General features: G+C 41.2%; 3 protein-coding genes across 6 annotated transcripts in view; 1 reads left to right on the plus strand and 2 right to left on the minus strand.

The window, feature by feature from the left end:
• Positions 1 to 848, minus strand: part of rpusd2 (RNA pseudouridine synthase domain containing 2) — a gene marked incomplete in the record, with an annotated part of 10,451 nt that extends 9,603 nt beyond the window's left edge. The window contains 1 exon segment of the mRNA XM_014014107.1: positions 372 to 848. Coding sequence (XP_013869561.1) covers positions 372 to 827 — 456 coding nt within the window.
• Positions 849 to 1,229: 381 nt separating this feature from the next.
• pcmtl (l-isoaspartyl protein carboxyl methyltransferase, like) lies at positions 1,230 to 8,930 on the minus strand. 4 transcript variants are annotated; one of them, XM_014014121.1, is made up of 9 exons: positions 8,852 to 8,930; positions 8,475 to 8,609; positions 4,315 to 4,419; positions 4,145 to 4,176; positions 3,952 to 4,056; positions 3,753 to 3,873; positions 3,576 to 3,661; positions 1,914 to 2,083; positions 1,230 to 1,782 (listed from the first exon to the last, which is right to left on the minus strand). In XM_014014121.1, exons 2-9 carry the CDS (start codon positions 8,590 to 8,592, stop codon positions 1,746 to 1,748), a joined length of 774 nt encoding a protein of 257 aa, XP_013869575.1. In that variant the 5' UTR covers positions 8,593 to 8,609; positions 8,852 to 8,930; the 3' UTR covers positions 1,230 to 1,745. The 4 variants fall into 4 exon arrangements, with proteins under 4 accessions (XP_013869575.1, XP_013869590.1, XP_013869582.1 ...); XM_014014136.1 differs by having other exon boundaries at positions 1,230 to 1,818; XM_014014128.1 differs by having other exon boundaries at positions 8,868 to 8,886.
• Positions 8,931 to 9,024: 94 nt separating this feature from the next.
• Positions 9,025 to 10,585, plus strand: ccdc32 (coiled-coil domain containing 32). The gene is made up of 4 exons (XM_014014159.1): positions 9,025 to 9,137; positions 9,316 to 9,606; positions 9,700 to 9,853; positions 9,957 to 10,585. Exons 2-4 carry the CDS (start codon positions 9,357 to 9,359, stop codon positions 10,135 to 10,137), a joined length of 585 nt encoding a protein of 194 aa, XP_013869613.1. The 5' UTR covers positions 9,025 to 9,137; positions 9,316 to 9,356; the 3' UTR covers positions 10,138 to 10,585.
• Positions 10,586 to 10,821: the final 236 nt, after the last annotated feature.

Below are 10,821 nucleotides of genomic sequence, written 5' to 3' on the forward strand. Positions count from 1 at the left end.
GCGACCTGGAGGGGGCGGGGTGTGAAATATCTCACTTGTATTTAAAGAGACCGCACCAAAACAGCTTGCTCTGAGGAGCAAAAAAAAAATGAGGAATTAAGACCAAAGCGTTGTTGTTTTAAGTGAATGATTTAGACGTGAAAAAGAAGGATTTAAAAGCATGACATGATACCTTTAAATTTCTGAAGGTAAACACAAACACGGATCAGACTGACCCTGAGAATCACGGTCAGGTCCTTCACGGGGGTCTCGTTCAGCCGGATACGACCCTCCTCGGTCGCCTTCTCAAAATACTCCATACTCTTAAATCTGAAGCTTTTAAACACCTCCTGGAGGCTCTTTCCAATCCACCGACCTTTGCAGTAGGTCTCGAAGTCATAGTAATAAGGATACACCTTCCGCAGCCCGTTCTCGAAGTAATAGGACGCCTCGTCGAAGTGCTCCTGGCTGAAACTGACGCCCGGGTTGCGTTTCTGCGGCGGCGGGACGTATCTGTCGCCCGGCCGGAGCTTCTTTCCTCCCGTTCCTCTCCTCCTCTTACCGCCGCCGCTCGTCTCCGGTTCATCCTCGCTTTTACGTTTTCCTTTCTCGGTCTCGGCCTGTTCTCCCACCAACGCCGGTTCCGATTTTACGTCCGGCAGAACTTCTGTGATTTTTACCGCCTTCTGCTCCATCGCCAAGTGGTTTTCTTTCATCTGCAAATTCATAAAACTACGACCCAGAAGCTGTTTAAAGCTACGAGACGGAATAAAATGAGCTTCGTGCATTTTAAGGCTAATCTGAGCCACAAACAGTGGACTTCTAGCGATTAATGAACTCACGCGCATACTTTCCAATAGCGAATGGGTCCTTCTTGAACGGGCGCATAATGATGACGTCAGTGTAGTCCAATAGTGTCGTTTTTTAAATTTATTTAATTCTTTCAATTTGAATAGTGTAATTCTCACTTATAATTTCCATTTACACAATATGGCAGATTATAATTTGTTTACTTTTATAAAATTAATTTTTGTTTTGGTTTCATACAGTATGTCTTCACTTTTTATACTAATTTTATGTTTCTTGATATGTTTTCCTATTCTGCAGAATTAAACGAACCCAGCTACTTTTGTTGATGCATGTAATAATAAATGTAATTTCCCCGTAATATAAAAAACACCCTCAGATGTCAGCATAATTTTGTGTTTAATCACTACAAATATAAACAAAACAAGCCACTTCATGCAACATTTTCTTTAACGATTCATTTTAATTTACACAATTAAAAACAATATGTGCATTCTTCAAAAACGTCAGTTTTTTCTGGCACATCCATTGTCAAACAGGACATATTCTACACATACTGTACACAAGTAAAAACCTTTCTGCAAAATATTTCTTGCTAAATTATGCAAATTTTGTTATAGTTTTGTCGCTTTTCCATGTTTTTACTGCATTTGTAATCAAAGCATTCCCTTAAGATTGCACACACATTTCTCCTACAAGCATTTTTAACAATTACTGTTGCKTCCACGATGTAATAGGTCATTGCTTCACCAGCTTCCTCATAAACAGTGCTGCCAGTACTTTCTCATCAACATTCCTGTTTACGCCAAGAACTGCAGGAACACGGCAATCAGTGACCCAGAGGTCACTTATTCAGTTACTTATCGTGTCCACTCTCCAGGAAGATAGTCTGTTTGGGATCAAGATTCTCCTTGTTTGTGTGGAACTCGGCTGAGAAGCTCGTGAACGCAGCAGCAGCTCTACGGGAGCCCAGACACGCAGCACCAGCGCCACCTCCTGAAGGGGCAACCACACTGCAGTCAGAGCTCAGCGCTGAAGAAACGAGAAAGGACAGCCGTGAAGGTGAGAAGCTTATTTTCACTTTTGGAATCACAGATTTAATATGAGTCAGTTTTGCTTTTTCTTACCCCGGCCACTGGTGCCTCTTGTCAGTGAGTGGAACATAAACCACTCCCATCAAGGCTTTCTTCAGGAAGGTCCCGTCGCTTTGACGATCGTACTGCTCCAACACCTGACTGCCTCCTTCAGGGCCCACGGGAAGAACCAACCGACCCCCTGGCTTCAGCTGCTCCAAGAGCTTTTGTAAGAAACATCATGGAGGTAAAATAGAAGTCTGAAGGGCTTTAGCATCTTTACACAGTGGTGGGCAGCACTAATCTAAAAAAAAAAAAATAGTTCCACTAGCCCTAAAGCACTAACTCAAATATTTAGGTCCCCTAACTCAGTGGCGGATGCTGGTCTTTCAAGGTGGGGAAGCTCAGTTTCGGCCTACATCATAAAATATGTTGGTTTATTTATACATAAATTCTACCCTCCGTTCCTTTTCAAGGATGAGGGGTGGAGGAGCTCAGCAGCACCCACTGGACAGAAACTGCGACAGAAGTCAGAAAGACTGATAGAAGTCAGTCTCCAAACACAAGCAGCTACAAAAATCCCCACCAGAAATAGAAGCTTGATTTGTCGCTAGTCGTTTTTAACAAAGAAAATGCCGCTAAGAGGATTAGGAAAGTCTGCGGTTCAACTCAGAACAGACTGAAAATTAAAAACTGCTCCCATGGAATGTTTACACCAAAAGATCGCTGATTCGCTCATTTCGCTGTCAATCAAAAAGGGATTCAGCCTCCGACAGATCATCCAATCGTCATGCAGAAGCTGAGCGTCCAGGCCAGCCAAGGCCAGCCCACTGCCCCATAGACCCCCAGAGACGCTCAGCGTCCTATGGGCGGGACAAAGCCAGCATTTATCCAAGGACTCGTCTCGTTTCGCTGCACCTTTTGCTTCACTAATGAACTCATTGGAAGCTCAGCGTCCGCACTGTTTTAAGCACTGTGAAGCTGCGGGAATGAGGGAGAGGAAAGCCGCGTCGTTACCAGTGACAGGAAGCTGATTCTGAACAAAAGTTGAGCGCATTGTAGCGCATATTTGGTCAATGACATGTACTCACAACAGTATATATTTAATCACTTATTTTTTTCACATTTAAGGGGAAGCTGAGCTTCCCTTGCAGTTTTAGAGCAATCGTCTCTGCCCTAATTCTAAAACACTAACGCACTGAAAATTTTAGGAAAGCTAATTCTAAAGCACTAAAATAACCCAGTTGACCCATGAACATTATTCAACAGACAACATGAGTCACATGTTGCTCTCTTAAGACTTATCATTGACATTCCACAGCTGTATTTGAGTTCATATATTGTCAATAATGTCACCTGGTGGATAAGAGACACACATACAGTATGAACAAAATGTGTGACAGCTTCACCCTCAGCTGTTAACAATGTTGATCAATAACATTTATAGACCTCAGTTAGTGCTTCTAAATTTAGCCTATAAATTTAGGAAGTGCTAATCAACTAATAAATTTTAAAATTAGCAAAAGCCCTAAAGCACTAATCAGGAAACTAGTTCCCCTATTAGTGCTTTAGGGGAACTGTGCCCACCACTGTCTTTACACATGAGAAAATTACTTTTTATACCATAACAATGTACTTAATAACTAGAAAAAGTCCAGCTTATTTCTTTTTTTGTTGAACCATAATGGAGATAAAGAAATGAATTGATGTTCTTACAGCCTTGGGAACAGTAGCTGCAGCAGCACCAACATGGATGGCATCGTATGGCGCGCCGTCTGGAAAACCAAGTCTTCCGTCTCCCACTGCCAGCACATTAGGGGGTCACAGGGGGCCCAGCTTCTTTTTAAATATCAATATTTCAGAAAGACGTCACCTTAAAGCCTCCTGACTTACCTATAAATCTCACCCGTCCAGATGACAGCAGTTCAGGGTCGTCGGCTCGCACGTTCTTCATCGCCATCTGCACCAGTTCATCGATGTGTTCGATGCCGACCGCTCTCCCGCTGGAACCTGTCTACACGAGACAGGAAAACGCAGCTTGGCCCTCCAGTCGTACTGGGTATTAAACGCGAGGTCCCATTAAAGAACGTACCATTCTGGCAAAGCAGGCTGTGAGGTATCCGCTGCCTGAACCTACGTCCAGAGCCGTGGCGCCGTCGATCAGTTTGTCGCTCAGCAGCTCCAAAGCGTGCGCGTGCTGTCGGCCAATAAACGCAACAAAATCATTTATGTGCTTCAACTCTGTTTAGCTTCTTAATTGATCCAGTTGAGTGGTTGTTACTCACCATGTGGGGTGCGCTGATGGTTGCCCTGTAGCCTGTAAACATAAACATCATGAAATGGAGACACTGATAATCTGCACCGATGAAACAACTCTGAGTCGAGGGGTGTTGATACCACCAAGTTGAGCTGTACAGAAATAATTCATTGGTTTTATTGTTCCTGGAATAAGTACCTATGGTCTGCGGAGAATCTGCGTAAGGATAGTCTCTAGAGTAAAGCCCTCTGTCTGTGGCCAGCATGGCTTCGAACACTCTGTCGTTACGAATGACTCCCTGATCTGAAGAAATAAAAAAAAATTAAAATTAAAATCAACACGTGACAAAGCCGCAAACAATACATTATCTGTGCCCAAAGTATAACTGGTGTTCAAAACAAGTCGGTCATTCAGGCCTAGCAGCTGGTTTTAGACTGAGACACATTTTACTGCCATGTGTGCCAGGGGCAACATCTTCTCATCAGTGAGCATCCCCAGCTGTCAGGCGGAAGACAAAGTTAGAACAGGGTCGTCAAAGGGACTGAGGAGGGGAGGGCCATCAGGACACGGATTCCTGGGACTGATGGTTGCATCAGACCTGAGCTGGACTCATAACCCCACAGCCACAGTGAAAAAAGCTCAGTGTAGGCTGTACCAGTGTTGTGGTACTTGAGACCTATCTTGGTCTTAAGACCACTTTTTGATGGTCTTGTCTCTGACTTGACAGCCTTTGTACTTGGTCTTTTCTCCGAATTCTACTTCAAGACCAGCCAAGACCACAGCTGTGGAAATATCACTAAAATAGCCAGATTATTGTCCAATTTACCTGTTAACATCTTTGCTTTCATTGAAGGTAAAATGTACTGATTCAAACCTGACTCCTTACTATTTATGTATTTTTATTATACGCAAAGATTTTGTCAATATTAGCTCTATTTTTTAAGTTAGCTACATGTGTAAAGAATCCTCTCTTTTAAGGCACTGTTTTTTTTTTCCTGGTCTTTGTCTTGACTCGGTCTCGACCCCCCGAGGCCCTAAAAGTCTTGGTTTTGTCTCGGTCTTGAGACAAGACTTGACTGGTCTCGGGTTAGGTCAGCGGTTCCCAAAGTGTGGGGCGCGTGCGCAGTGCCATTGCAGGTGGGGCGCGACTTGACCGAATGGAGCGGAGGTGGAAAGMGGGGATGCTCAGACGTTGTTGGTCTGGACAAGTTTTTAATGGAAGATTTATTCTTAATCAACAAACCTTTAATTTTTTTTCCTCTCTCAGGGTGTGGTTCATGTTTAAAAACCCACTTTGCACAGAAATACTTTTATAAGATTTCTTGAAGCAATGTTTAATATTTTCACAAAGTTAAAAAAAATACACTTAAATTATTACTGTTAAGATGTTTTTAAGAGGTTGTAATTTATTTCAATCTATTTTTTTCAGTTTTCTTTCATTAGTTCAAATGTTAAAGAACATTTTGTGGTAAGAAATAAACTGAAATGGATTTAAAAACAAAATATCTGTGTATGTGGTTGGAGATTGTGTATGAGTGTGTGTGTGTATAGGTGTGTGTGTGTGTGGTTGTGGTGGTGGGGCATGAAATTATTTTTATAAAGCAAAGGGGGGCCCATCAGATAAGGTTTGGGAACTACTGGTGGTCTTGACTACAACACTAGGCTGTACTTTATTTGGCTGCTCAAGAAAGTTGGTCTGAACCAGCGCCGTCCCACCAGACTGATAGAGAACATCCTAACCACAGGCACCACTGTGTGCCCACTCAGACACAAAACCTGTAAATACCTGAAACACAACAGTAGAAGTGTCTTCATCCTCTGAACCAGGCTTTTAATACTTTTTCCCCTGAGCCACAGTCAGACTGCAATACAAAACTCCTGAGCAGGTGCAATAAAAACCCTGCACTACCTAACAAGTGACGGTGTAAATGTCATTCATTTCCTGTACACTGTAAATATAATTTATGTCACGTTATGCTTCTTTTCTTTGAAGAACCTATATTCAAATTAAGGATGTGTTTCAAACAGACACTTGTAAAGTTAAACACAAAAAGAAGGCGAACGTCTCCATGTGCTCCATTAAGAACAGGCACTCTGCCTCTGACGACTGGTGGGAAGATTCAAAGGGGCGCCAGAAGAAACAAGTTTATGTGAATTGAGGAGGAGTTTCATTTTATATTTCACTGTTCTTTGTATTGTAATTTAAGAAATAATTTGTTTATCAAGATGCAACAGAAAACCCCCTGACCTGTTTTGGCTGTCCGAAGCACATATGTTAGGTAGGCTATTTAACAAAGAGACGTTTGCGTTTTGTGCAACATTTATTGAACGAGCTTGGCAACGAAGACGGAGAGTTTTGTGTCCTTGATAGTACGTATTTTTTGTTATGGAATTTATTAGTTTTTTAACATTTTATAATCTTTGGAAAGCTTGTTTGGTAGCGTTCTTCACATCATTTTAGATGTATACGATGTACAGTGTCCTGTAAGTCTATGTAGGCTGGGCACCATACCATGATGGATGACACTCAAACAAACAAACATATAAATAAACAAATAAATGAATAAACACAATTTTTTCTTTACTGTGCATTTCTAGTGTTATCTGAAATGTTTAATCATAACTAAGAGAGATCTGCACAAGAATTCCAGTGCGCCTGGACTGTTGGTTTACATTTACAAAAGGCAAATAAAGTTATTTTGTTTCTTTGTGCTGAAAAACAATTATCCCCAAACGTATCTGTGCAGCACATCTCTGGAGAAGCACAAAGCAGAAAAAGTGACTAAATGACTGCTCATCAAAAATAATTACACCTTTCAATTTATTGTGCGTGTTGTTAGTTTGTTGTGTTATTTTGTCATTGAGGTTGTGTGTCACAGTGGTGTTGCATGTCTTCAGCTGTGATGGCGACAAATCCCTTACAACTGCTGTACATGAATAACGCCTCTCAATAATTACCTAACAGTAAAAAGTTGTCCAGTTTATTCTTGTAAAACAGGTTGTTTTTTTTTTTGCTTGTTTCTTTGAAAAAAGTGATCCTGACAAAAAGACAGGAAGCGGCAGAGATGAAGATGTTGACACTCTCCTTGGAGGAACCAGGATGGATGAGATTAGGAGTGAGATCATCAGAGGTACGGCACAGGGAGATGAAGTTAGACCAGGGGTGGGCAATCCTGGTCCTCGAGGGCCGCAGTCCTGCATGTTTTACATATTTCCCTGCTCCAACACACCTGATTCAGTCATTGAATTACCTCTTCCAAGTTCTGCTGTATGGAGGACCGACACTGACATAATTAGAAATAAAAGCAGAAACACATAAATGAACAACTAAATAAATAAATGTTTAAAATGCACCAAATAAATTACAAAAGAACTTTAACTCGAGTTTTATAATTTATTTTACCTTCATATTTATTTTTCCAGCTTAGTTCCAATAAATTGTATATTTTAACACAGAATTTAAATTTTAGTTTTTTAAAATATATATTTTTATATAGTTTTTCCTTTTTTGTGCATGCATTTGTGTCTCTTAAATGCTCAAATTTAATTATTTTTACATAATTTTTTAAATAAAGGCAGAGATAATCCTCTTTGCCTTTGTTTTAAACTAAACTTTAAACTTTAAGCTAAATTTAGGCACCACAAGCATGCAACACATTGAAATAAAAAGACTTACTGGAAAAAATGTAAGCATAATTAAGTGTAAACATTTAAGACACACAAATGCACGTACAAGTAAAGGAAAAATAATTAATACATTTGTAAAAAACAGTAAAATTTAAATTGTGTGTTCAAATATATAGACTAATTTATTGAAACTAACCTGGAAAAATAAATATGAAAGTCAATTAAAATATAAAACAGGAGATAAAGTTCTCTAATTCTGCTTTTATTTGTAATGTCAGTTTTGGTCCTCCGTACTGCAGAAGCCTGATAATCATATATTCATTCAAATCAGATGCGTTGGAGCAGAGAAACAAGTAAAACATGCAGGGCTGCGGCCCTCCAGGACCAGGATTGCCCACCCCTGAGTTAGACTGAGATGGTTTTGACATGACATGTAAATGTKGCTGTCAGGACAAAAACGAAGGCCAAAGAGGAGATATATGGATGCGGTTAGAGAGGAGCTGGAGATAGCTGGACAGAGTGAGATGGAGGAGTATGACTCGCTGTGGTGACCCCCTGAAGAGAGAACAGCAAAAAGAACAAGAAAGAGAAGCTATCTGTCCTCATCATGACTGATTATTACTGTTTCAGGATGTTTACTCTTTTTATTATAAAGAAGAGGGGCACAGGTACTATAGAAACACTCACTCTGTGAACAAGGATGTCAAAGCACGTATCTCTGCCATGATTACCTCTCAGCCTGTTGATGAGCTCTGGATGTGTCTTCCCACTGGACATTAAGGCCATGGTCCGGGACAGCAGCACACCCATCGGGACAGCCACTACAACCAGGCGCAACACGGCGCGCATCTCCCTGGATCCTCTCCCTGCAGGTCAACAACCACTGTCATCCTCAGTGTTTGACACACAAACAAATATATCCTACAGACTGTCTGTAAAAGCTTGTAAGCCAGGTTGAGCTGCTGCAGGAAGAAGTACAACAGTTAGCCAGCGAGCTGAACCGACTTTAATAGGCGCCACTTTATGAAAATACACACCGTTACTTAGTCACTAATGCCTGAGTTGTCCACAAAACAATTGAATGTGGGTGATTTTTATAGTTGTTTACCTTGCTACTTGCTCACCGTCACTTTAAGGTGAYACGCACACTTCCTGGTTCCTCAACAGATCCGAAACAGTCCTCGACCAATAGGATTCGGTGTTTTAAACGCTGGGCCGTAACTGTCCAATCACATCATGTATTTTGATTGACAGCTAAATTATCCAATTACATAATATTTAAGGGCGGGTCCACTGTTAAATGTGTTCCACAGTTAGCCGCTGAAGCTAAACCTCTGTCTTCAAATTCAAGTATTAGCTGAAATAGCTATTAACCGGTCGAGATTATTACACAGGTAAGACATATATTTTGTATCGTTAATGTAACAAATTGTTTGGATAGTATTTTTAAAAGAATAGCACAAATCTAGTAGGCTGGATAGCAGCTTGAGCTTCGGTAATTTATTTTAAATGTAGTAGACTAGTAAATGTTAATTTAGGCTAATATGCTAACGTTACTAAACTCTGTTTTAGCTCTGTAGTTGAACTTCCAAAAACAAAACAAAACAAAAAAAATGATTGACGACTTCGAGAACCAGGAGGTTCGGTCCAGCGGGGAGCTCTGGTCCGAAATCTGCTCCAGTCTGCCAGAGGTCCGATCCGAGACAGCTCCGGAGCAGAACCCCGATGACTTCACGGACTCTTTCCGTCCAGGAACGCAACGACAAGGCCTGCAGGGCAAGAATGGACCAGTAAACGGGACCAGTTCACCCAGAACAACATGGGAACCCATGGAGGACTCTGAGGTCTACATCGCCAGTTTAGGTATTTGCCTGCTCTCCTCTTAAAAAGTGCATCACTAATAGAGACGCCTTCTTGTCACATTTATAAATACAGTCCTTTTTTTTTATTTTGCAGAGAATCGCCTGAAGAAAATAAAGGGCCAGTCCAGCACCGTGACCTCCAGAGACATGCTGCTCTCTTTGTCCCAAGCTAAGAAAGAGTGCTGGGATCGATTCCTGCATGACGCCCAGACCTCCGAGCTCTTCCAAGGTGGTGACATGGACGAGAGGTAATCAGTCACGTGTGAATCAAAACATCCAACCGTTGTCTTTACACGCTGGTGTCTGTCCCCAGCACATTTGCCCAAACTCTTCCTGTGTCATCTTTCTCAGTGCTCTGGAACACCTGAAGAGGTGGCTCATCCCAGAAAAGGTGGCCATCAGTGCAGAGGAGCTGGAGTATCTGCTGAGGCCATCACAGAGCGAAGAACCAGCAGGGTCCGATCAGACCCAAAACGGAGCMGAAGATACGCACAACGCCGAGGGTGACGACCCTCACGACCCGGAGAAATGACTACGTTCAGATCTGAGCGCGGCCTGAAGTCATTTGTAAAATATTCTGTAAAGACGAGGAGCTTTTGTCACAGAAGCAGCTTTTATAAATATCTTGATGTCTTCAGTCTCTGTATTCTCAGCTGAGTTTCTGCTCTTATCATCAAACAGATGCATTAGAAACTAGATTTGTTTTTAGATATAGAACAGCAGAAATAAGTTAAACCTCTAAGAGGCTTTATCTAATTATGCAGAAATGAACGAGGGAACATGTTTACTGTCATGTTGCAACACTTTGCACACAAGATTTTTTACAAGTTTGTCTTCTATATGATGTAATGAGATGTTTACGTGTTGAAGAAAATGCTGTAATATACTAATATTTCTTTTGTTATCCATATAAAAACAGAATTGTTTCTGATTTTAGCTTCTAAAACAGCTGAAACATATTAAAGTGTCGTTAAAACCTGCCTGCTGTTGTATGATTAAAAGAACAATTTAATGATTAAAACGGACTTGGTGGTTTATTTGTCACAAAGCATGACAGATAAAACTAAGGTTAAAATATGTGCAGCTGCGACCATTTAGAGCTGAGGCCTCATGTGGCTCTGATCCCTCTGCAGTGGCTCTGAAAATGTGACCACAGCAGGTAAAATAAGTATTGAACATGTCACCATTTTTCTCAGTAAATATATTACTAGAGGTG

Source organism: Austrofundulus limnaeus, unplaced genomic scaffold (genome assembly GCF_001266775.1).
Source record: "Austrofundulus limnaeus strain Quisiro unplaced genomic scaffold, Austrofundulus_limnaeus-1.0 Scaffold2, whole genome shotgun sequence".
Taxonomy (NCBI): Eukaryota; Metazoa; Chordata; class Actinopteri; order Cyprinodontiformes; family Rivulidae; genus Austrofundulus; species Austrofundulus limnaeus.